Source organism: Phaseolus vulgaris, chromosome 9 (genome assembly GCF_000499845.2).
Source record: "Phaseolus vulgaris cultivar G19833 chromosome 9, P. vulgaris v2.0, whole genome shotgun sequence".
Lineage (NCBI taxonomy): Eukaryota > Viridiplantae > Streptophyta > Magnoliopsida > Fabales > Fabaceae > Phaseolus > Phaseolus vulgaris.
Genome location: NC_023751.2, coordinates 36597386 through 36624589, shown reverse-complemented (window position 1 = coordinate 36624589; position 27204 = coordinate 36597386). Strand labels below are relative to the sequence as shown.

The 27204-nt window shown below is 29.7% G+C and overlaps 3 protein-coding genes across 3 annotated transcripts; 1 reads left to right on the top strand and 2 right to left on the bottom strand.

The window, feature by feature from the left end:
• Nucleotides 1–2345: 2345 nt before the first annotated feature.
• On the bottom strand, nucleotides 2346–2780 carry LOC137822457 (uncharacterized mitochondrial protein AtMg00240-like). The gene has a single exon (XM_068627344.1). It carries the CDS (start codon nucleotides 2778–2780, stop codon nucleotides 2346–2348), a length of 435 nt encoding a protein of 144 aa, XP_068483445.1.
• A 1402-nt stretch (nucleotides 2781–4182) lies between these two features.
• LOC137821473 (uncharacterized) lies at nucleotides 4183–5324 on the top strand. The gene has a single exon (XM_068626080.1). It carries the CDS (start codon nucleotides 4214–4216, stop codon nucleotides 5240–5242), a length of 1029 nt encoding a protein of 342 aa, XP_068482181.1. The 5' UTR covers nucleotides 4183–4213; the 3' UTR covers nucleotides 5243–5324.
• An 18087-nt stretch (nucleotides 5325–23411) lies between these two features.
• LOC137820317 (galactan beta-1,4-galactosyltransferase GALS3-like) lies at nucleotides 23412–26522 on the bottom strand. The gene is made up of 2 exons (XM_068624345.1): nucleotides 25123–26522; nucleotides 23412–23914 (listed from the first exon to the last, which is right to left on the bottom strand). The coding sequence occupies exons 1-2, from the start codon at nucleotides 26319–26321 to the stop codon at nucleotides 23569–23571; spliced, it is 1545 nt and encodes a 514-aa protein (XP_068480446.1). The 5' UTR covers nucleotides 26322–26522; the 3' UTR covers nucleotides 23412–23568.
• Nucleotides 26523–27204: the final 682 nt, after the last annotated feature.

Below are 27204 nucleotides of genomic sequence, written 5' to 3'. Positions count from 1 at the left end.
AAATAATAATAATATAGCATTTTTTTTAAAATTACGAATACAATGAAGTCAATAAATAAAAAAAATTATATGGACAAATAGCAGTTGTAGTTCGTGGATGTCATGACCTTGATTGCACTGGTCAATCATGGACAGGAAAACTCTATTCAAAAGATGAAGAAATCTCAACCTTTTAACATCATTCATCATAAAAAATTAAAAAATATTTTAAAAATTAAGTTATATTAATAAAACTAATTTTAATTTGACATATACTGATTTAATATATAAATGAATATATATATATATATATTAATAAAATAATTTATAATATTTCTACTATTATTTCATTGGAAAATTATTAAATAAAAATTAATTATAGAGAATAAAAATATGTTATATTAATTAAATTAAATAATATTTTAGAGAAAAAAATTATTAATTTTTAAATTAATTTTTATTATTAACAAATTGTTTCTAAATTGTTATGTAATTAATTACTAAAATTTTAATTACCAATTATTTAGATTCTATAAATTTGATAATAAATTTTTTGATAATTAATTAGATATCAATTTATAAATATTTACCTATAATAAAAATTAATTTAAAAATCAATAATTTTTTAATTTACATAATATCTAATTTAATAAATATAATAATTAATTATATTTATTTCTAAAATTGATTTTTATTTAATAATTTTTTTTAGTGTTTTTATAATATAATTATTATTTTATGAAAAGGAGTTTGTTAATATGTGCTAAACGAACCAAATAAAACAACTTAGTTGAATTTAGGTTACAATTTCTTTTACTTAATATAATCACTTTTATGTATTTTTCAGGTTCATTCGATTTAACAGTTATATTTATCATAATTAATCATTTAAAAAAGTATTATATCCAATTATTTATATTTGTTTTTTCCCTATGAGATTATGAAATATCTCACCCTATAACCACAATATCTATAGATATCTTTCACTTTTTCTAGATTAACCTAAATCTTTCTCTTTCAACTAGCTACACTTTTTTTTTTTACAAAATCTTCCATAATGGTGATTTTTTTTAACAATTTATTAAATGAATATTAATTAATTGTTTCTTATTTTAATAGTTTTTTTAGGATGGTAAAATGGATTGGCCAACAGATGAAATTAATTGTTTCAACTACCTTGACTTATGCTTCTCTTTAAAAAATTAAGAGTCTTATAAATGTATTATGCTTTGACATGTCACTTTTTTTTCAATTAATGCCACCACGTATAAAATTTAATTTGAAATATAACCTATTCATAAGTGACTTTGATAATATAATTTAATTTTAATTGTCAACAACTCCAATCTTCTAAGTTTTTTTTTTTAAGTTAATATGAAGTCATTTGTTATATTCTACAAAATAAAAATCAGTAACCCAAAATAAATTTAGCTTCAAATTTCATCTGCAATTTCAATATTTATACATTTTGCTTTCGTACTAAACACAATATTTGGATAAATTTTTAGTATGTGGATAATTTTTTTGTATTGAAGCAAAAATGCATGATAGTGGAGTTTTTTACATAGGGAAAATACTAAAGTTAGTGTCTTAGATTGAAATTAGAGAGAAACTAAATAAAAAAGTTACTCTTTAATTTGAGCACGTTTACGGAGGAGAAAATAAAATAAACTATATATAAACTAAAATTAAAAATTTAGAAAATTATACAATACAAAAACGTAAACTGAAGACAAATGATATAAGAATGAATATCTCTTTTTTATTGTTATTGAAATCAAAACAAATTGTCTGAATATATACAAGTAGTACACTCATTCTAGGTTTAACTAAAGAGGAAAAGAATCATAACACACAAACAACTGATAATTAGAAAACCCAATTATTCTCCTCTATAAAGAGAAACAACTGATAATTAGAAAAGACACTCAATTAATATTAGGATCCTACTATAACTCGGCTGGTATTCGTATCCTTTAATACCCGCCACAAGCTGGGGAGCAAATATTGATGAGATATTGATGAGACCTAGCTTGGAACAAATATTATTAAAAGATTGAAGACTTAAAGCTTTGATATAAATATCAATCAGTTGCTCTTTTGTGGAAATGGGAAACAAATGGATTAGACTCTTCTTTAATTTTTCCCGGACCACGTGACAATCTATTTCTATATGTTTTGTACGCTCGTGAAACACTGGATTTGCTACAATGTATCTTGCTGAGTTTGTCACAGTATAAAAGGGATGGTTGCTCAAAAGGAACTTTGAAATCTTGGAGAAGATAAGTTTTGAATTTCACATGTAACCGTGGTCATTGCCATGTATTCAGCTTCAAAATAACTCTTTGATATTGTTCCTTGCTTCTTTAATTTCCAAGATATGAGATAATTTCCAAGATACACACTAAAACAGTCACTGATTGTCTTGAATCACTGCAAGTGCCCCAATCACTATCACAAAAGGCTTTGAGATGAACAGAGGTAGTGGAAGAGAAAAATAGACCAAGACTTGGAGCCCCTTTGATATATTTGAGAATTCTAATCGCTGGATTATAGTGAGCAATTGTAGGCTTAGCAAAAAACAGAGAAGGTTGTTGCATAGAAAATGTTATGTCAAGTCGGGTATTAATGAGATACATAAGCCTTCCAATCAATCTTCTGTAGGCTTGAATATCTGGGAAAGGAACACTTCCAGTAGAAGAGAATTTCTCATGATTATCAATAGGAGTGGGTGCAGGTTTGCAGACTAAAAGACCTGCATCCGTTAATAATTCCAATGCATATTTCCTTTGATTTACCATTATTCTTGTCTTACTTCTTGCTACTTCTAAACCAAGAAAATATCTTAAATTCCCAAGATCTTTAATCTTGAATGTTTGATTCAAGGCTTGTTTCACATATTTTTATACAGTCATTTAAAGATTCATCTTGATATATAAAAACATTTTATAAATATTTTAATTATTTGATGTTAATAAAAATAATACAAAATTTAGTTAACAAATTTATCGGTCCAAGAGTAAAGAAATAAGATAGCAGATATTTTGATATCATTTAGTTCTTAAAGTTTGTTTCACATATGAGAAAAAAAATAGATAAATTTTTATAAGAGTATATATCTAATGATTCATCTTGATATATAAAAACATTTTATAGGATTTGTTTGGATAAATATCTACATAAATATTTTTTAGAGAAAAACATCAAGGAAAAGAAAAATAAAATAAAATTTTCCTTAAACTAAAATCAAATTATGCATAAATTCAAAATAAGAATTTTAAAAAATTATATGAAATTACTTCTACATAGCTTAAAGTTAATTTTAGTTTATACATAAATTAATTTTAATTTAAGAAAAATATTTACTTATTGATTCATATACACTACAAGAAAATCATTAAATAAAAACTAATTTTAGAGACTAAAATAATTAATTATTATTTGATTAGATTAGAGATCATTTTATAAATTAAAAAGACTACTAGTATCTAAAGTAGTTTATATTATTAATTAAAATTTATAAAATAATTTTTAAATTGGTATCTAACTATTAACTACTTACTACTTTATATTCTAAATTAGTTTATATTAGTCTTTTAGAAACCAATCTAAAATCTAAAATATTAGTCACTAAAACTTAGGTTACTAATTTAGATACAAATTTAGAAATGATTTTATAATTTTTTATTAATAATAAAAACAATTTTAGATATGAATAATTTTTGAGTCTCTAAATTAGTATTTATTTTATTTAATATAGTGACTAATTATTTTTATTCTCTAAATTTGGTTAATATTTAATGATTTTTTTTTAATGACATATACAATCCATATATACTTTTGAAATTTTTTCTTCAGAAGATTATGAATTGATGAGATTTAAGAGTATGAATTCATGAGATTTAAGAAGAGAAATTGCTCTGTGTTTGTATCTAGTTTACTTAATTTAAAAAACATTGCATGTGCTATAAATTATACAACAAAAGACACAGTTGACTCTTATTATTATTATCAGTTTGTCAAAGTTCTTTGCTCCTTTACATAAAAAGTCAGCTGATACACATGAGAATAGGTTGAGAACATGGTCATCACGACTGATATGTTGATGAACATGCTGCCACGCCACACATTCTTTACATTCTAAGTCTAATCTTTATAAATAGAGAACTACCCTTTGGTTTTTCACAAGTCCTTGTTGAGTTTCTGACACAGAAATCCCTCTTGGAAGAAAAACATGGCCTATTTTCAAGTAGATCAAACCAAAATAGAAGGTGATGATTTCCTTTTAAGAGAGATTGAGAAACTCAAAAACTCAATCATGAAGAGCCTCCAAGATGAGAAGCAGATCATGGTGGATCCACTTTCATTACTAGATGCTCCTAATAAACAACATGTGCTTCCAACTATAATCACAACTTCATCATCCATCATTTTGCACCCTCCACCACTACAACCTCCAAAGCCTAGATTCTTGAGCATGAGTCTCCCAAATTCAGCCAACTCTTCACCTCGCTTTGCTTCCAAGAAGAAACCAAAAAGCCCTGAATCACAATGTCATGCTGCTAACTTGACTCACAAGCTTCAGCAGTTGCCTGAAGAGGTGCATTTAAAGAAGACCAATTCATGCAGTGAAGCAACAGCATATGCTGATGAATTTGATCGCTGGTTGAGTAAACTAAGTGCATTGGAGAATGACAAGTGGTACGATGAGAACTTGTTCAAAGCTGAAGTTGTCAAAGAAAGTCCAAAGAGTGTTAAGGTTAAGCACATGAAAACCACACATGATGGATTTAAATGCAGTGCTCTTTGCCTTTATCTACCAGGCTTTGGTGGTGGTAAAGAAAAGGCAGTTAAGACAAAGAGGGAAGAATCAGAAAAGGGTGGTAAAGTAATGTCTAGAACAGTTTCCTTGGAAAATTTTGAGTGTGGCTCTTGGTCTTCTGCAGCAATATCCAATGAGACTGAAGGAGACTACACCAACTCCTACTTTGATCTGCCAATAGACCTCATCAAATGCGGTTCCAGTGAAGTGTACTCTGCTGTTGCTTCATCTTTTGTTTTGGAAAGAGACCAAAAAGGGATTCTGAAGAATGGTTCCTCTAGAGGTAGTGTTAGAAAATCAGATGCATCACCTCGCCATGTTCGGTTTTCTACATCATCTTCTGCATCACAGCCTGTCTCTCCAGTATCCTGCATCTCTCCTCGTTTGAGAAAAGCTAGAGAAGATTTTAATGCCTTCTTAGCAGCAGCTCAAAGTGCATGATTTATCCTAGGCAAATATGTAATATGAAATAAAAATATATACTCAGAGAGCTTCATTTGTAGCTGCCTCTGTTGCCTTTCTATTCACCTGTTTATGTGGCCAATGTCTACAATATGCAAGTGCTAGCCAACATGTTAGCTAGTTATTTTTAAGGAAAAAATGGAGGGTATTTTTGTTTGTGATATAAATGATCATCTTTACTATTCATCATTCATAATCTATTAAACTAAACTCAAGTATGTTATCTAACTATATGATGTTAGGAATGTGAAATTGAGAATATGTATGACAAATTTATTTTCTACAGAAAAAGGATTTAAATTTCCATAAAAGTAAAAGAAAATTGCATATGTCCTTCCAAATCAATCTCGTAGACATATAAGTACAATCATACCAGCACTAATGGACCAGATTCCATCAGAATTTTGCAATTAAACGTATTTGTATGAGAGTAGTATTAGAATGGGTCACCTCGCGCGAAGTCAGTATGTTACACCACTTTTCAAAAAAGAAATCTCCTAGACATCAACTCTATACTTGAATTCCACTCAAAATATATAAAGAAAAGACTAGAAGAAGACATGTTACAACATTCAAGACATGTCACAAGGCAAAGGCGAAAATTCGACCATCTACAGCTTTGAGAGTTGGCTTAAGTCTCCCTACAGTACATGTACACCTAGCTAAATAATATTAGTAGAACAAATAGAATATCAGAATCAAAGTTTCTCCAAGCATAGTATGTTGGGAGGTATCAACTAAAATCCTACCAACTTCTGCAAAAATTCTGACAAATTCAACAAAAAATAAACATGTTAATTAGCAACAGCAAGACTTATAAATAGAAGAGTTTTTTTTCAATCTAACGAACAACGTATATACTGCATGCAGTGTTGTTAGATGATTCAAAAAGCTTATTTTTGTAAGTGTTAGAGTATTTGATAGACTATAGTAGAAATTGATCATTATTTGTAAATAATTTGCTAACAGTGGCTTTTCTCAGTCAAACACTATAAGACAGGGCTCAGTTGAAACCTGTTTATGAAGAGTCACTAGCAATTGTGATGGCAGTACAAAATTGGAGACACTATCTAATGGGCAGACCCACTTTATTATTCATATGGATAAGAAAAGTCTCAGATTTCTAAATGATGAAACGGGTTACGGTAGAGAATAAATAAAATAAAATAAAATAAGACACCTCAGGATATTTTAACCTTTATACCGACACTTCAGAGATGTCTCAACCCTTATACAGAAAGTGACAAGGTCAACCACCAAACCAATCCTCAATTGAAAGGCATGGTAGACCACGTCAACAGAAATCACCATCTACGCTATCGGAGTTCTTATAACCAATCTTTAGTAAACATCCCCTAATACAACCAAAAACACACAAACACATTTACAAAACAAAATCCCTCAACCACAAACAAACTCTACAAAAACCACTCCAAATTGAAAACCAGGTTGTGAAAATGGAGCTGCAAATACTCTATCCAGGAAAATGACATATGCAGGCATCTCCACTGTTACCGTCTGAATTTCATAATTTAGCACTTTGAAGTTGTAAATTGGGTATATCTAAACTTACAGCCTTACAGATTGAAATTCTTAGCAAAGAAAAGGAATGAGAAGTTGAGTCCAAAATTTTATGGTCCTTATCAGATTGTCAAGAACGTGGGGCAGGTTTCTTATCAACTACAATTACCTAATGAAAACAGAATCACAATCCACCCTTTCTTTTCTTTTATGCATGAAGAGACAATTTTTTTATGTTTCTATATTATATTTGCTTCTGTATTTCATGTAATATTGGATTTTCATAAATTTTCTTTTGAAGATTTGAATAGTTCAGATACATGCATACGGTAGTATCCAAAAGTGTCCTGTCGAATACACATATAGATCATGAGTTAAAGTGTAAACTTATCTTTTTGAACAATGATACTATTAGCATATAGCTACAATGATTGATTCTTATATCATATGGCTACTGACATAATGAATTGCATGATGTCTGTCCATTTTGTTATAAGATGTATATCACGAGTAAAAGGTGTCTCTATTAAGGTTTTTATGTTTTTGCAAGTAGGTTAGAGGGAAAGAGTTTCTGGTAAATATTTTGTATACGAGTTGAGATATCTCTGACATACCTTTTATTTATTCATTCTTTTTTGCTGATAAAAAAAAAATTAGCCTACAAGCATTAGTAATTTTTTCTTTTTTTGGCATACATTATGTTGATTACATCTAGTGCCTTTGAACACTGACACTTCAGTTACTAGTAGATTATAGGACATCTATGCGCAAAATCTACTGTGCAAAATCTACTGTGCAAAATCTACTGATAATTAGTGGTGATCAATAATTCAAATACAAGTGTGTTTGTGATCATATAAACTTTTTTGTTTTGAGGAAATGGAAAAAGGAGTTATAATCATTAAAGATAAAATCAAGATGTAAGTATAAACTCACCAGACTCGGCCATGTAGTAGGAGATTTTTATAACATGTATAAAGTCCTATATTCTAACTTTGGAATCACCATTGTAAATGAAACAATAAAGTATATATTTAAACAACTTCTAGGTTCGTTAATTTGTAGTCAATGGTATGAACTCCTTAATTTTTTCTCAGCATATTAGATGGTTTGATATCGAGTGATCTGATAAGATCAACAAACACTTGTTAGGTCAAAATAGTTTTAATACCATATTAAGGAATGAACTTTAAGGTTAACTCAACTTTATAAAACCAGCTTATAATGTGATATTTGCATCTACTAATCTACTAATATACTATGAAATCTCTTTATCTCAGGTAGACTGAGATTTACAGGACAATGTTCCTATGAAAATGTAATTAGAGCAGTTTGTTGTTCTATCTTGCTAGCAAAATAGTGATGCCATAGTCATTCCTCGTCTTTTGTCCAAGATTCTGTGATTCGTCTGCTTCTGAGTATGAATTAGCACGTTACACGATTTATTTGATTTACTTAGCCACTTATTTAAGAATGTCGTGCATGCATCATCATATATTCCACAATCACTATATCAGAAAAAAGTCAAACAACCTTCACAATCAATACAAATACAAATATAAAATTCAGAAAATAGTAATGTTGCCGGCTTCTTCATTCATCTCTCTCAGGTCTCAATCATCCAATCCAAGCACAAAGCCGGCCAGGAATCTACACTGTGAATGTCTAAAAAGTCAACTGATTCTTGGAGTCAAAAGCACATGATGCCATGGAGGAAAACAACACCAACACCACTCTAAGCCTCTTTTTCTATCAATAAACCAGTTCTCTTGATATAAATACACAACTTTATAGGATCCTTCAAGTTTCTAACACAACACCACTTGAAACCAGTTTGAAGGCAAGCTGAAGCAGAGAAATTTCTTTCCCTTGTGGCAATGATGGAAAAGTCCAACATGAGGTTGCACAAAGACATGCATAGTGAGAAGAATGAGAATCTTCAATGGATGAACATGTCACATAGCCAACATGCAATGGAACTGGAGTATGAAAAAGGGCATCAAGGAAGCTTCTCCAAAAGTGAAGCAATAACCAAAGACAGTGGGAAGAGAATGAAGAATGAAGGATCCAAATGCAGTGCTCTTTGCATGTGTCTTCCAGGCTTTGGCTTTGGTAAAGCAAAAAAAGCAAGAAACAACAAAAGGGATCATTCGGTGAATCATGTAATGTCTAGCACATTTTCTTTGGAACACTTTGAACTTAATTCGGGGGTTGCACATGGCAAAGGGATAATAATACAGGAAAATAGTCATGAAGATGAATCCTTCAGTTCCTACTTTGACTTGCCTTCTATAATTCTTAAATGCAGTGGTGATGATGCTTAATTTCCTATTGCAGAACCCTTATCTTTAGCAGGAATTGGAGGGATCAATTGTTTCTGCAGGCACTGTGGATAGTTTTTCTGTTTTTGTTAATTTGGTGAGAAAATATTGAAAACACAGTCTCTGCACATGTATGTGATTGTTTAAAACATTGTTTTAATAAAAGATAAAGTGGCTCATTTCATATAGAAAGTGAGAGAAAAAAATTCTGTTAAACAGGTTCAAATAACCTGATTTGAACCTTAATTTTTTTTTTAATAAAAGTCATTATTTTAATTTTTCTTCTTCTTATTTTTAGTTTATTGTAAAACATTTTAAGATAAATAGAAATTCCAGTTAAATAATTTTCTTAAAAAATATTGATAAAAAGGGTAAATTTTGAATAAACTTCTTGATCAATACTTATAACAAAACTAATAAGTAAAATAAACCATATTAGTTTTATATTAAAATCACTTTATAGATGTTCTTTGAAAGCTATCTCATCCAACTTTTCTAAAATTTAGACCCACAAGCTAATTTTGAAAAAAAAAAGATACAACTTAGTTTATGTTTAATTTTCATTTTTATAGGTATTTGTCGAAAAGTTTATCTAAATTAACCTTTCTACCACTTAAATTAATCATTAAATGCACGCCTTTTTATTGCTAAATAACATTAATGGCGATCTATGCTTTAAAATTTATGCGAACTTAAATTAAAATAATAATAATTGAAATATTAAAATCAAATTTAGCTGTATAAAAACTTTCATGTTAAATATCATTATGCAACTTGACATTTTAGTTAGACTGACACCTCAAACAACAATCATTTGTCATCACATGAAAAAAAATATTATTAAAAAAATAAAAAAAATATGGGAAGACTAGACCAAAACCTATATGTTAACAAGAAAGATACATAAATAGACTATACTTATTCATAAATAATTCTAAGAACATACTTGATGAAAACCTATTATACCAATGAAATGATTCTCTATGAATAAATCTTAAATTAGTTAACTTATTAGCACATGCATTTTCTTTACGAAAAATATGAGTAACTCTAAACATTACTCTATCAGTAAACGCAACACAAACCAAGACAGAAACACATTCAAACCAGATATTAGTAAGCCCCATCTTTTGAGCTTCCTCCATAGTATGTATAACTCCATAAAACTCAACAACAATAGCAATATGAACTTCAAGAAATAACAATTAATTATTTTTGTCTCTAAAATTAGTTTTTATTTAATGATTTTCTTGTAGTGATTGGATCAAGGTGTTTGATCTTAAGTGTTTAAATGTAACTTAATTATAAGTTTATTATTGGATAGGAATTAATAAAATTACTAATAAATAAGGAAAAATTACAAACTTATTACTTTTAAGATTTTAAGTTGAAAATGATATTTTGATTTTTGCATATAAATTTATTTATAATTCATTCAAATTAAATCCTCCAACCTACTAATAGTGTATTAACACTAAACAATATCATGCTTAAAATATTTCCAAACCAGGAAAGAGGTCCTTAGAAATTCAAATATAAGTTAAAAGTTTTATATTAAATAAAAATAACATAATTAATCACATATAAAGAAAAATATTCATAATATTATTTTTAAAGTTTTAAAGTGTAAATTCAGTTTTCATTTTTGAAAATATATATCAGAAAGCTAAAAATTTGATTTTATTTTTGTTGAATGATAGTGATTTTGTGTAGTTTTTCAGGGAAGGATCTAGTTTAACAGGTGCAATGAGTCAAACATAGACGTGGACCTAGCCCCAAAAAGATAGTATAAAAAAGGGCTTTTTCTCCCTGCACCCCAACAAATGGCTTCCTGCACCCCATCATTTTCAGAAAAAACCATTTTACCTTTCTTAAAAATGATTTCCAGATTACTCTTTTCAAAAAATTTCTGAACATACTTTCCATAACAAATTTTATGATTTCTGGATTCATCATTCTGGAAATTAAAAAAATGTGTTTCGGAATGGTTTTTTGCCTTTCAGATTTCTTATTCCAGAAATACACACTTTGCTTATGAAACCCCCATTCCACAAACACCTTTTGTTATGAAATTCTTTCAGAATCATCTAAAATTATCAAGGATAATTCTGGTATTTCAAAAAAATATGGATAGGCAGGAAGAAAAATGTAGGGGTACAGGAAAAAAATACCCGTGGAGGTCTAAGAGGAAAAAAGTTATTGTTAAATAGTAAGGGCCTTCACAGAAATCCACAAATATACTTCTTGAGTCCAAACCCACGCATGCATTGTAGGGCGACAAATTCTCCCTATATCTCTATATCTTCTCTCTACACCCCCATATATTTTAATTCCAATCCTACCCTTATAAATATATGTTACGATTTTCCATTAACTCTTTTTTTTAACACCCCCTAAACCAGAATGTAAAATTTGTAACACCCCTTACTATAATATAATATGTATTTCGGATTATACAATCCGAAAGGTAATTATAGATTTAGAATTATCTTCCAGATTATACCATCCAAAATATATTTTAAAATTACATTTTAGATTATATAATCTGGAAGATATTTTTCAGATTGCACAATCTAAAATACGTATTATAGTAAGATGATGTTGTGGATTGTACAACCCCAAATGCTATTGTAATCCACAATGAATGTTTTTTTTTATAGATTATATATATTCCAAATTGTAGAATCTGGGAGGTGTAAACAGAAAAAAATAGTACTTCCATACTGTGGAATCTAGAAGTATTTTGTAAGAACAAAATGGTCTTGGCAATTACTTACTGAACCATACCAAATTTGAAACTCCACTCAATTTCAATGTGAAATAACGAAAATGCCCTTAAATAAAATGGAGGTATGGATAAAAATACATTTTGAAATTTTTTTCTAGAATATATTTTGGATTCTGTTCCAATACGTATTTTTTGTGTTCCGAAATTACTTTTACGAAATGAAATTTTTATTTTTGAATTTTATTCTAAATTTTTATTTTCAAAACGCAATAATATCTTGTGAATCCACTTTTACGGAATGTATTGTTTTAAATTTTAAATTTTCATTTTCATTTTCATAATTAAACTTAACAACCTAAATTAATTTGAAACAATTTTAAATAGAAATATATTATAAATTAAAAATTATTTTTGAAGTAATATTATTTAAAATTAAAAGACAAAATTAAAAGCATCCACCAGTACCTTTAAATACCTCCAAGTATGAAATAGTTTGCAAGTACTTTTCAAGTGGTTATCCTACAAATGAAATACATTTTCTTAGACAAGACATATAATAAATATTTAATTTTTAAAACGTAAACACTTTAGTAATTAATATATATATATATATATTTTTAAATAAATCAAATCACCTTAAATTTTTTACCATTTACTTATTTTTATCTTTTCTTTCTAACTCAAATAATTTTATTTTTTTTTCACTTTCCAGTCCAATAAAATATATAAACTAAAATATAGTACAAGAGTTTCATGGGCACATTTTACGAGGAACATACAATGATGTGATTGGAGTCATAATATGTTATTATAAATCTTGTTGAGTTCCGTAACACTGTCTTATAGGCTCCGTTACGCATTAATTATCCCATCCCAATCCTTACTAATAATCACGTTATTCTTATACACTGCATTTGTGGAATAGTATATAACATTTTTTAATATAAAAAAATATAAAAACTAAATTTAACTATATTAAAAACAAATGAAATAATTTATTTATTTTTTATTTAAACTAATAATTTTAAATTTAAATGGACAGAAAAAAATATAAAAGATATTTAAAAAATATAATAAACTTTAATCACTAAATAATAATCAAATTTAGAGATTAAAACTAATTAGTTACTATATTTACTAAATTAGATACTATTTTGTAAACTAAAAAAATTAGTATTTAAAGTTATTTATATTATTAATATAAATTTATAAAATATTTTAAATTGGTATATAAAGAAATTACTAAAATTTTAACTATTTTAAATTTTAAATTAGTCTTTAAAAGATTAATAGAGACTAATTTAGAATAAAATAGTAAGTAGTTAAAATTTTAGTAGTCAATTATTAAATATCAATTTAAAAATTATTTTATAATTTTTTATTAATAATAAAAATTATTTTAAATACTGATATTTTTTTATTTTATAAAATAATATCTAAATTAATCAGTAATTAATTATTTTAATTTCTAAAACTAATTTCTATTTAAATATTTTCTTATAGTCTATCATGTTTTAATATGTGTTAGATTAGTTTGAATATATTTTTTATAAATTATGTTATAAAACATATTTTAATCATTAATGAAAAGTTCATTAAATTTATCTTATATAAATAATAAATTTCCAAATTTGATTTTGTCAATAGTAATAAACTATATTATTAATCATAATTTATATAAAGATTTCTAAATAAATAAATTTAGTAATTATTAATATTAATAATGGTTAATTTTCTATAATCATAAAATTATTGAAAATAATAATGTGTTAGTTAATAATTAAGTATTTGAATACTTTATTAATAGATGGTATAAACACTTTCCATTTAATATTTCTCAAATTATTTTACTTTTTTCTATAAAAACACACCTCCTTTTAAAAAATATCTTGGTCATCAGAATTTGAATTATCAAAAACTTTATATATATATTCTTGCAATTGTTTTATTTATAGATTTTTTTTCTGAGAAAGGTAAATTAGTTAGAAAAAAGAAATTCAGATGGAAATAAAATATATAAAAAAATGAAAGAAACTTAAATTGTAATTCCAATCTATTATTATTTCTTGTAAGTTGTAACTATCTTACCTATTATAGTGAACTAAAACATTTTGACGTTGTTCTGTTTGGACCATGCATTACGATTTATTCACGATGATTGGTTAGAGATTCCCATGCATAATAAAATAAGAGGTTTTGAAGGGAACTTTGAAAGCAAAATAAGAACCACCCTTCAAATGAATTTCAGAAACCAACCACTTCTATTATTGTGCCTACCAAAGGAAGGTGTGTTAAAATACGCACTTTATAGCAGACAAAATGGAAAAAGATAGGATTATATATGCTACCTCACTGCAATTATTCATTCCATTAATCAACAAAACCTTCTCTTATTGCTATCAAATTCTCTCCACAAAATTATATTCATTTTTATACTTTCCAATCACAATAATAAAACCCTCCTATAAGCATACTCCTATCTTCTTTGCTTCAATCATTCAACTTTGAAGGTTAGTGTTTTAACTTTACTTAATGCAATGCCATTTCATAAGGCTAATATATATTATTCTCACTCTTTTGTCACCTTCTATTACATACCACAAAAAGAATTTAGAAGAATGTCATTTATTTATTTTAGCTTTCCCCATATTTTGAAAAATACACAAAAATGTGATACCAATTCAAACTTTAGATTGAGACCCATATTAACCAAAAATAAAAAATTCAATGACATCGAGAAGAATAGTGTTAACGTATTTAGTTTTTCTGTTTTAAGTTATTAAACTTTGTTTATTTACAATTTAAGCCAATTTATATCTGAGTGTTGGAGATCTCACATTAGAGTCTTTCATAATATATAAGTGTGTGCAAACCTCACTTCATTGAACCGGTTTTATGGAGTTGAAAAAACTAACAATCATTTCATTTATAAAATAACTTATTTCAATCATTTTCATACTAAGTAGGGGTGGCAATGCGGGCTGGCCCGCCCCGCATAGAATTTGCGGGCTGATTTTTCCAACCAGCCCCGCATAAGGGTTGGCCTGCGGGCCAGCCCGCATAAGAAATATTTATTAAAAAAAATAATTTTTTAAATAAAAATTTAGATTTTTTTTATTTAGATGCATTAGGTAGATGATCTCATAATATTATTTCCATGAAAGATGCGTAGTAAGATGTTATTAAAAATTTTGGGATGTAAAATATAAGGCTACATGAAGAAAATATAGGGGTGTGAAAAAAATTATACATTTTAAACTTATAAGGGTTATGCGGGTCAACCCGCCCCGCCCCGCACTTGGTCCGCGTGAGCTGTGGGACAGGCCTAAGCGGGCCAGCGAGTTGAAATAAGCAACCCGCCCCGCGTTTTTTTCAGCGGACTGCAAGTCGGCCCGCTCCACTTTGCCACCCCTAATACTAAGTGGATAGTATAAAGTTTGGACTAAAGACAAAAATCAATTTCATGATAACACAAACTCATAAACAATATAAAAAAAAATCATAAACTCAAACAATATAAAAAAAATCATTGGCATGAAGTTACATAAGTACAAACTATTGATCGAAGTGGACAGCTAGAACTCTGATGAGAACCACAGAATTAAATTTTTGTACATAAACCGTAGATGCTATGAACAGTTTCCCGTAGAATTGGACCAACATAGTGCAGTAGGTAGAACCTCATTGATTTTCTTCTTACCCTTAAGAAAGATAAAGAAAGAATGAGTTTCATTAACCATGTAGCAGTGGCACATCTAAAGTGTGGACCATTAAATTTTCACAGCTCTCATCTTAACTCAACATTAAATGGTGTGATGTCAGAGCCATTTACTCCTCTATCCACATGAACCCAAACAAATGGGAGGTTTATAGCAAAAAGTCAGTAGCTGGAATTTGGTTGCAGATTAAAGTAAAAGTGTGTGTGAAGTACTGATATGAGGCAGCAGCAGTAATAAAATATTGCTGCAATGAAAACGGTGCATTATTTAATGCTTTGATGCAGAATGGTGTACATAAATATGAAGCTGATTAAGTAGTAAGTTGTTGTACTTTTTGTGAGAAAAAAAATTGAATTTCATATGACAGGGACCGTCAAATCTAGCACCCACTTCAACCAAAATTTTATTAACTACTCTTGAGTACAGTGTGTGTGATAGGTTGGTGAATAAAAAAGGCAAGAGATGCCCCACAGGGCCATTAATCAAAGTGAGGAATCAAAATAAGGAAGGAATACAATTAATAATAGCAGCATGTGATGTGGAATGGTGGATGGTTTGAGATGCTTAAGTAAACAAATATTTTGTTCTTGTGTTGAATTGAGTGATGATGAACAAGTGCAGGGTGAAGATGATAATTTTAAATGATGGAAGTTTCCCATCATTCATTAATTGGTTCTTGAATGTCCCTTTCTTTTCTTTGGGTGTGTGGACTATGAAGTATCTGGTGTTTTACTTTTTTGGTTCTTGGGAAGACATGGATGAGAGAAGCATTGGATGTATTATGGAATAAGTATTGATTTGTTAAATGGTTCCTCCATTTCAAATTTGCCAGCTCTGCCACCACTGCAACTTAGGGTCCATTCATTTGTCCCCTTCCCTCTAATCTTGTCTTCTTCTGCTATTTTCTTCCTTTCCTGAAAACAACCCTAAACTAACCAATGCTGCAACCTTTACTTTGTTACTCATTGCATTGGAAGAACCTTTCAATTACACAAATTTTGTAGCACTAACTACATAGCACGAGGCTTAATTTTTAGTTTAGGTGAGATTTTCAACTATAATCTCACATCAAGACTATCAACTCGTGTGTGAGACTATATATATGAATTGTCCGCTAGTGATTTAATAACAGATGATATGAATTTTATAAGACCAATTCATAAAATTAGGTTTGCAGTCACTTATATATCATTTTTTTTATCAGCAATAAGGATTGAATAACAGGAATGTGAGATTTTCAACTATTCTCTCACATCAAGACTATCAACTCGTGTGTGAGACTATATATATGAATTGTCCGCTAGTGGTTCAATAACGGATGATATGAATCTTATAAGACCAATTCATAAAATTAGGTTTGCACTCACTTATATATCATTTTTTTTTATGAGCAATAAGGATTGAATAAAAGGAACTACTTAAGAGATGGTTCAACCCTTATACATATCTATATAACTCATTTATATATCATGAAATGTTTTAATCTTACTTGTAACCAACAAAATTGATCTAATTCATTCACATCATGCTCCAATTATAGAGTAACATGAGTTTAAAGTGATGTGTGATTGTGGTGAGTTGTAAATATCCTTGAAGAATAGATAGATAGAAGTAGTGGAGTAATGCAATGATGGAGGAAGGTAAAAAGAGGAAGAGTGTAGTTGAAGTGTAGCATGATGAAAAAGGTAGTGAAGGAAGGAACAAAGATGTTGACTAATTTTGAAGGGTGATTTTGGATAGTATGTGTATACATTATGTGCATGTGTGTCGGCTGCCTCAGAATGAGATATTGGATACCCTACAACCTGCCCTTCAACATACTCACACCAACACTTTCCAACCACAAAATAAAGCATGCCAATACCCTTTGTAGGACCCTCTGCCCCAAAACCATCCTCATGTGGACCACATTATCATTTACCACACCATGCTTTTCATTTTACTCTCTTTCAACATCTATCTCAATTTTTCTGTTTTATGTTAATCAAATCTTGGAAATAACTAATTACCATTTTCTTCTCCAATTTTTACACCCTTCCAACCCACCGACAACACAACAATAATGCACACATTTATTTTTTTATTTAAAACAAACGAATGTGTTTAATAAATACTTAAATAATTCTAATAATTATAGTATATTTTTGGAATTATTATTAGTCTATTCAATTCTCCATGATGCTAGTCCACTAATCAAGTACCATTATAATACGTTTTCCTATAAATCTTCTTGATTTTTTTATAAAATACTCATACTCTATATCATAAAAATATTTTATACTTACCCCATTAAATAAACAAAATAAGTTGTAGGAAAGTATTTATAAACAAAATATTTTATAAATTAATTTTCATAATTATGACTTCTATTGTTATTTATAAATTTATTTGGATTATTATTATTTATGATTTTTAACTATTATTATTATTTTATGCAAAAAACAAACACAATTTAAGTCTATCATATTCAAAGGAAGTTTTGTGTTTCTTCTACTTACCTTTCAGTTTCTATTACACTTTCCTATGTTTCCATCTCTCTCAGTTCCTTAATTTTTGGTACATCTTTTTTAACTTATTGACTTCAGATGCAGAATTTAAGTATGAATATTTGAAACTTGTTCGTAAAAACCTTTGACTTATTAGGAACTGCATAATACCTATTACATCATTTTAATATGTAAATGCATTAGAAAAAAAAATCAAATTTATAACATTTTTAAATTTTATATTTCCTATATTCACATGCTGTAGTTTTTTAATAAATTTTAATTCGTATCTGTGTGTATATACTAATGGTTAAATTTTATTTTTCTTATATTAATAATCAATGAAATATGTAGACAAAAACCCTTAAAATTGACAATTCTCAATCCAATTCTTCTCTAGTAATGGAAGAGTTCGACGAAGGCACAATAACATCTTCTGGTTTAGAAAAATATATTCTATTTTATCTAAGCTTAAGTTACGTAATTAATTACTAAAAAGTAATTTAAAATATTGTTAGTCTATTTACATATTGTTTAATAATATATTACCATATCGTTTAACAAATTAAGTATTCTAATAATCAAATCCATAAAGTAAAAAAAATGTATTAATTCAATTGTGTACTACCAAATATTAAAATAATAGAAATTTATAATACATCATTATTAATGGATGAAAATCACTAAAATAATTATGATAAATAACTTTATAATTCGACAATAACTATCCACGTTTAAAAAGTATATGAGTCTATAAATATCTTAATTCTCTCACGAAATAAATTTATCTTATTATTTATTTAATAACTGTTAAGAAGTGGGCTTGTTAAGAAGTGAGCTTTAAGTCTAACTCAACCCCATAAAACCAGCTCATGAGGTGAGGTTTGCACCCCACTTATATACAATGAAATGTCCTAATCTCTAGTCGATGTGGGATCTCCAACACACCCCCTCACGCCGAGGCTACCAACTCGTGCGTGGAGATATATGTTATGGGTGGTCCGATAACAGCCCGATAGAGGGTGACCTGCTAAACCCAACAAATACTCGCTAGGATAGATTCAAAATGACTCTGATACCATGTTAAGAAATGGCTCGCTAGGATAAAGCCCACTTCTTAACACTAACTTACAAAATCATATAAAATTATATGCTGAGATCAGAAAATCTTCTACCGATGCACCACTAATTAGTAGAGCAACTCAAAATTTACATTATTCACGTAAACTTCAAAAGAAAGACGATTTATCTAAATAAGAACAGATTGAATGGAATGATGATAATGCATTATAGAATGAAAATATAAAGTTTACGAAGAATAATGCATCGAATCAAAATCGAGTCCAATAATAGTGTTAGAACGCTGCCGAAAAAAAAATAGTGTTAAAACGCGCTTTCTTAATTTTAACCGCGTTTTTAAAAGTCTATTTATTTTCTTCAGATTATCGTCGTGTGTTGTTTCCCGTCAAAACAGCGTAGAATTTTTTTTGCGTCCAAATGAATGAAAAACGCGGAAGCTACAAAGAAAACGTGAAATTGTTTGGCACGTACATCCAAACATATAAATCTGGAATTCCCATTGCTGCTAATTTCTACTTTATTTTATGGAAAAGAGTGTTTCATTTCCTCAAGTTTTACCCTTTTTTTTTTTCAAAATAAGGTTCCTGAATTTATTTTTGTCCTAATTCATCTTTAAACTTTATATTCTTTGCAAGTAAAATACCTTGACTTCAACTTCATCTTAATTAGTTATTACATTTTTTTTCATCTCTTTTATAAATAGTTTCTTATTTTACATTAGGGTTAAATTACTAAAATATCTCTCGACTTTTTTGTTTTGAATCTTAGTAGATTATTGATTTTATTTTATAAAATCACCTTTCAATAATTAAATATAAGAAAAGTAAAGATTCAAAAATAAATACATAATTTGATTTTTATCATTTTAGGTGTTTATTTATAAATATATTGATGTTTGAGAATATACTAAAATAAAAATAAAGCTAATGAAATATATTTGCAAATGAGATAAATTTGGGTTAATATTTTAAGGCAATGTCTTACTTAGTGCAATCTACTTAATGAGAAATACCTTATAATTTGTCAGTATGAATATAAGATAAAATATAATTTAAAATTTGATTACGTTAGAAATCATCGATAAGTTTGACTTGTTAAATCATATATGAATAAATTTTGTAAAATATTTTTTTATCAAAATGAAGGCATTATCATAGTTTTGAGAAATATAAATGTGATAAAAATAGAAGTATATTTTGAAGTTTTTCAAATATTTTCATTCCTCGTAGAATTTTACTCAAATAAATAATAATAACAAATTGACTAATTTTGTTTGATCTTTATTAAAAAAAATCACTAAGTTAGAATTTACTTGAAAGAATTTAGTTAATTTTAATATAATATTGTTTAACAAAAGATTTTTTTTATAATTGGTTAAAAATATTTTCATTCAAATCATGAAGGTATCTCACTCAAGCAACATCTTGTTTGAACAATATCTTGATAAAGATAAATGAATGTTTTAAAACGTCACTTGAGAAATAATGACTCAATCAAGTGATAAAAGTTTGCTCAAACGATATTCTTTTTAATTAAATATTTTTTTTCTTTCTTTAAGTTTCTTTTAAAGTTCCAAAATGTTATATGATTATATATGTAGTATTTTATTCCATATAAATTAATTATGTTGTTACTATATTAACTTATTTTAAAGTTTTTAAATGGTACATTATTATATCTAATGTTTTATTTCATATAAATTATGTTATTATTTTGTCTTTACAATATGTGATAAACTCATGTGTAGCATTTGAATAAGAGATAATAATCATTCATATGATTTGTATGAGATATAGCTAAATATAACCTTATCTAAATATATTATAAATATTGAGTTATGAATATGTTAATGGAATATCAATATAATATTTGAGTGATAATCTAAAATATATATTATGGTAAAAACTTGATAATCAAAACTCAATGGATATATAAAAGATTTATTCTGTTATATATGAATTTCAATTGGAAACATTATATGAGACAATTTAATAATCATATATACCATGAAAGATATAAAATGTGATAATCTTAGAAGTTTAAACTCAAATTATCGTTTTATTCTAGTAAGGATTAGCATTAGAGATTTTATATTTAAACTAATGTATTTTTTTATGTACATATATTATATTTATTTATTTTATGTTATTTAACTTTATCGTAGTAACAATAGGGAGGAAGGTTTATATCACACATCTTATTTTCTGAAGTCATCTTTTATGCAAGAGAAGTTTTTATCGTGCCACATTAATTTTTAGACCTTCTTGTAAGTTTTGTTTCAATAAAAAAAAATCTTACAACAGTTTTATCATTTTTATTTGTAATTCAATTTTTTACAACTTAAAAATAATTTACTACATTCTAATAAGATTAAAAAAAATTACCTTAAAACTCGAAGTCTTGTTTAACACTCTTTCAATGCCACATTAATTAACATGCTCTGATCAGAATTTCTTATATGATTATAGTTTTAAACTTAAGAACATGCTTATTACCCTTGAATTTGAAATGTATCCAAATTCTAGCAATATAAACACTACAACTCTAATTTGAAAAATTAGAACAAATTATTAATAAATAAACTTTAAGTTTAATCTAATTTTATAAAAGAAAATCTAAAAAAAAGACTAATATCACAAAGTTAACACTATATTTAACTCTAATTTTAATTACTAAAATTAATATAAAAATGTGGTAAATAACTTATGTGTCCCGTTTAATATTTTATTTATTATTTCAGTGATTGGAAATCACTGACAGGTGGATTGATTGCGCTTTCGTCTTATTTGAAATCAGTTTTTTTTAAATTTAGAATAAATAGTTTTTAAAAAAACTTATATAAGAAATAGATAGATTTTATTTACTAAAACCAGAAAATTACTTAGTTTATTGAAAAACACTTTTTTAAAAGGAAAATAAAAATATACTGACCCTTTATCTCGTGTAATTATTACTATTTGGGCATATTCTCTCATTTTTTTTATCGCTGCTGAACTTTCTTAAATTTGCGTAAAATTAAAAAGATATTATAAAGCTGAATTTTCTATAAAATTAGGTATTTCCAAGACAGAATTATGATCTGTTAAATGATAATTATTTAGCGAAGACTAGTGGTTGAATGATGCTCTTTTGACTTTTCCAAAAGCTGGTTCATGAATCATTCCTCCCAAACAAAACACTCAGAATTTTCAAGTTTCATATAAAAGTCCATCGACTCCACAAATATGCTTGGAATTAGAATTATGTAGCTTTCTTTCTCTGCAACAGGGACGTTTACGAACTTTCTTAAAGAACAATTATCATTATTCGTATTTTCTTATAATAACAATTTTAACACTTTTTTAATATAATTTTTAAAAAAATACGTTAATTTTTTATACATATTTTAGTGTTTATATATTATATATATTTTTATATATTTGTGTAGTAATACATATTTTTGTATTCGTGTCGTTTTGGGGTAATCGTAGTAATATATGTTCGTGTCGTCTTTGGGGTAGCCTACACTCCATAGAAACTATTTACCTGTGTCGTCTTTGGGGGTAATCGTAGTAATATATGTTCGTGTCGTCTTTGGGGTAGCCTACACTCCATAGAAACTATTTACCTGAGACTGTCCCCCAGTCTGTAGATTTTGACACAAGGTTAGAATTTTATCTCTTCTAGAGTGATATCTCACCGATGGTTCTACTGTCCCCCAGTCTGTAGATTTTGACACAAGGTTAGAATTTTATCTCTTCTAGAGTGATATCTCACCGATAATTCTACCTCTCTTCTTCGAGGGTCTTCAGGGCTATATACTCGTATTAGTGTTTGTGCTACATCTCCTTTAATCCATCCATGTATTCTAAAGACAAAATTTGATCATATCGTTTAATAAAAATCAAAGTTAAAAAAATTAAAATTAAAAGATAATTTAAATACATAGTTTTAAAACAAGTGACATAACATAACTTCTAAAAAACAGACAAATAAGTGATGCTAAAATCACATTTAAAGAGTAATTAACAAAAATGAATGGTACTAAAAATGGAGTGAACCAACTTCTATATCACTTTAGAGATGAGGAATCTGAAGTAGAATAATATAAAGAAAATAATAAAAAAAAGGATGGAATGAATACCAGCAAAGCAACAGGAGCAAATTAGGCAGCCTCCATATGGTGGCACTGTAGGTGGGGATGCCATCATGCCCCACACCGACAACATAATTGAACCATTCATCTTTATTCATTGTTTTTTACAAAATGTAAAAAGGAAAAGAAAAAAAAAAACATGGAACACAAAAGAACTATTAAAAATGAAACAAAAGATCATATACCCATCTGTAAATATACCACATAAAAAATTGAAAAGAAAGAACTGCTCAATGAATTCCTATTTTCTAATACAAGTTAAATTATTATGATATAGTTCAAAAAATAAAAAATAAAAATAAAAAGTTGGCAGTGTCATTGCCGTGTCTTCTGTAGCCTATTTCCAATCATCTTGAGCTCAAATTTCTTGATCACACCAGCAATGTCTCTCATGGTGGTGTCCAACACATAGGGGGTCTTGTCATATGTGATTTCTGTTGAATTTATAAGCATTTTGCAAGATTCTCTTCTTTCTGCTATGGTTCCATGGTAGTGGTAGTACATTATTTTACCCTCAGTTTTGTGAGTTGTCTTCCCTGCAAGGTTCTGTGACATGTGAACCCCAGTTGCAAACAAACTCCTTGGTTGCACTGCATATTTTCTATCCCTTCTGATCCCTTTCTTTGAATCTTTATACACCAGCTTCTCAAACCCCCATTTCCTGCAATGCAAATTCACACAACACCATGTGAGACACCACACACCCAACAATGCTTATATGCTTGACAACTGTGTGGGAAATGTAGTTGTCAACACAACTGTAAAGCCAACAACAAGACATTCCTTCACACACCATAAACCACCTTTCTTCTACATTCAAAGTATGGTAGAAAAAGCCAGCCATAACATAAACACTTATATTAGACAAAACAACTGGATCTAACTGTTGTTGAGGGAGTGTGAAATTGTGAAATGGGAAATTTTCATGAATGCACCCCAACAAATCCGTCGCAATCAAAGGTCTTGTGGACCATGCAACACGGGTCTTGTTCCAAAACCAGAATCAATATTCAGTAAAATAATAATCATCATCATCATCACTTGTTAGCACGCACCGGAATTAACATGATATGGACAATTGCCACAAAAGCAAAGTTAAGCTACTAACAAAAGGACATGTTTGTGATTGAATTGAAGAACCCTTTTGAATTCTGAGAGTCTTATTAAAATACTCTTGAACAGACAACACCAGCTTACTATTTTTAATGCTTGAAACTAACCAGCTAATAAATATGAATAATAAATCAGTCTCCTAGAAAGTTCAGAGGCACCACCACACCTCTTCACCTGTCCACATAGGAATGGGCTAATTCACTCTTGCACAGTACGAACCAAACCAATCCCCACCTTCCACGCTAGGGAATGAAACACCACGCAACCACCCAAGATCTGGGACATTATCAAGCACCGAAACAAAACAGGGAAAAACCAATGACATCACATTTGTTCCTCCAAAGGAACCACCACATTAAATACTCATTAAACTCCACACAACCATCCAGCATTCACTTACCCCTAAACTAAAACCCCCCCACTTCAAAAACCTCCACAGATCCACCTCCCAATTGTTCGATCCACCAAAATCCACAGCCGACACACACATAATCAATTTTCGCAACACCCAAATTAGCCAACCCAGAACATCATAAATAAGCAAGTAAAACTAAAACATCAAACATGGAAAAATCAAAACTTCTGTCATGCCCGTTTGATGTTACTGCTACAAGACTACCAAGATTCTTTCTTTGACACAATCTTTCTCGAGTCAGCTAAAAATATCATCTTTAAACTTCACTGATTAACTTGGCAAAACCCAATTAGAAAAAAATAACAATAATGAAAAGGGCAAGAAGTTTGAGGAGAATGTACCTATAGGTTTTGCCGTAATCAGAAGTGAGGCAGAGCTTGCTACTCATTGGCATCTGTTCAATGGTGAATTGAGAGTACTCGGAGAGTGAATCAAGCACAGACTTAATGGTGCTCTTGGGTGGCACAAAGATGTATTCATCCACATCAAAGAAGAACATCCACTTAGTCATGAACTTGTACCGATGTAAGCAATCATTCACCACCATGAACTGGTTATGGTAGTACCCATCAAACCGCTCCTGCTCCGTTATATCCTGCAACGTCACATACCCCAAATCAATCCACGGCTGGAGCACCTCCCGCACCTGCGCGTGCACTCCACCCGCGTCGTGAATCACGAAATGCGACCTCGGCCCGAAGAACTTCACATGGTAAGCGATCCACTCTCTCACGCGCTGCGCGTTCAGGTTGCCGTAGAGAGAGGAACCGCAGTATAGGTAATCGTACTTCGGCTTCGCCGTGAACAACGCGGTGTCGAGAGTACCAGGTTGTTCCGTGATAGCTTCTATGGTGTCGGTGATGTTGAAGCTGGCGTCGCCGCCGCCGGAGGTGGAGGCGGAGAGGACGAGCTTCCCGCCGGCGTTGTCAGCATTGAGCGGAGCCGGGAAGGTGCAGTTCACTATAACGACGGTGTAGACGCGGCCGTAGCCCCAGTCGGGGAGGATCTTGTAGCCGACGGCGGTGGAGAGTTTCTCGCCGGCGAGTGAGTGCCACGCGCACTCGTACGTTGGTTTAGCGTATACGTGAAGAGGCTTGGACGCGAGGCCGATGATGGCAAACGTGTTGAGGCCACCACGGTAAGAGCCCATGGTGACGAAGTTGTAGGCTGCAGAGCCATAAGGGTTGAACACACGCTTGACGATGCCGCCGGGGAGGACTTTCTCCGACAGTGTCGGTGGAGGCGGCGGTGGCGGCGGTGGAGGCGGTGGTGGTGATGGTGGTGAAACATATGGTAATGATGCCTTAAGTGGGTATGACGAAGTAGCGTTCGTTGTGTTGGAAAGCACGGGTGTTGTTTGAGTGACACGCGAGATGCAGACACGGAGATCGGAGGCTGAGATGGTGAAGCGGGAAGGGAGAAACTGAAGGAGCGTGGCCACCGCGCAGAGGAGAAGCAGTGTTGTGAGGAGAAGCTTGAGTTCTGCAGCGTAGTTTCCGAGCACTGCCACGTAGAGCTTCTTCTCTCTCTCTTTGGCCATTGCTGAAGGAAAAACGAACAAGAGAAAGAAGAAGAAGATGTGAGAAGCTTTGGTGTGTGTGTGTGTGTGTTTGTGATTTATGTTATGAAGAGGTGTTTGAGTTTCCTTATAAACACTCTGTGTTTACGAGGAGGAATATTTATGTCATGATATATTAAAAATCGACGTATTATGGTGATTGTTGTTGATTGAGCCTTCTGTTTGAACGGTGAAACGATGCCGTTCATCTAAAGGGGATTTCTTTATTTTATTTTAATTTCAATTAGACAACCTTAACCTGCGTATTTAACTCTACACACTTTTAATTAGACAACCTTAATAATATAGTTTTTCTTTTGAAAATTCGCCGTCATTTTATTCTAATTGTGTGGAAGAAGAGCAATATTACAAGCACAAGTAACTTGCATTTTTAATATATACTAATGTTTTTCTTCTTGTTTTGCAGCTAGACTTCAGTTGCAATACTATTTTTGTCTCTATTTATATTTTCTTAGTTAAATAAATAAATAAATAAAAGTGAATGCAAAATAATGAAACCTCCTTGTGAGATGGTGTTCCTTTATTGTTCTACATTTTGGTTATGATTGGGGTAAAACCAAGGTGTTTTTTAATCTTCTTTTTTGGCTTTTGCTTTAATTGAGTTTAAAGGAGCATAATTAAAGGGGAAGAAGAGTAGAGAGAGGTGAGGGAGTGCATGGGGAAAAGGATTAATGAAAAAGGGAAGAAAGAATTTATGGTTGGGAAGAGAGAAAGGAGGGATTACACTATTCTTATTCTTATTATGAGAAAAGTTATAATTATTAGTGCCACAACCCTAAAAGATGGGTGGGACCAATTGGAGGGGCCTAGGTTAATGGAGATTTATTATTTTATTAATATTATT

What these genes read in the sequence shown, in the direction of transcription:
- LOC137822457 (XM_068627344.1), bottom strand. Translation starts at nt 2,780, where the DNA reads ATGGTAAATCAAAGGAAATATGCATTGGAATTATTAACGGATGCAGGT.
- LOC137821473 (XM_068626080.1), top strand. Translation starts at nt 4,214, where the DNA reads ATGGCCTATTTTCAAGTAGATCAAACCAAAATAGAAGGTGATGATTTC.
- LOC137820317 (XM_068624345.1), bottom strand. Translation starts at nt 26,321, where the DNA reads ATGGCCAAAGAGAGAGAGAAGAAGCTCTACGTGGCAGTGCTCGGAAAC. An exon ending in GATTACGGCAAAACCTATAG is followed by an intron (nt 23,915 to 25,122) that starts GTACATTCTCCT and finishes TTTGCATTGCAG; the next exon opens with GAAATGGGGGTTTGAGAAGC.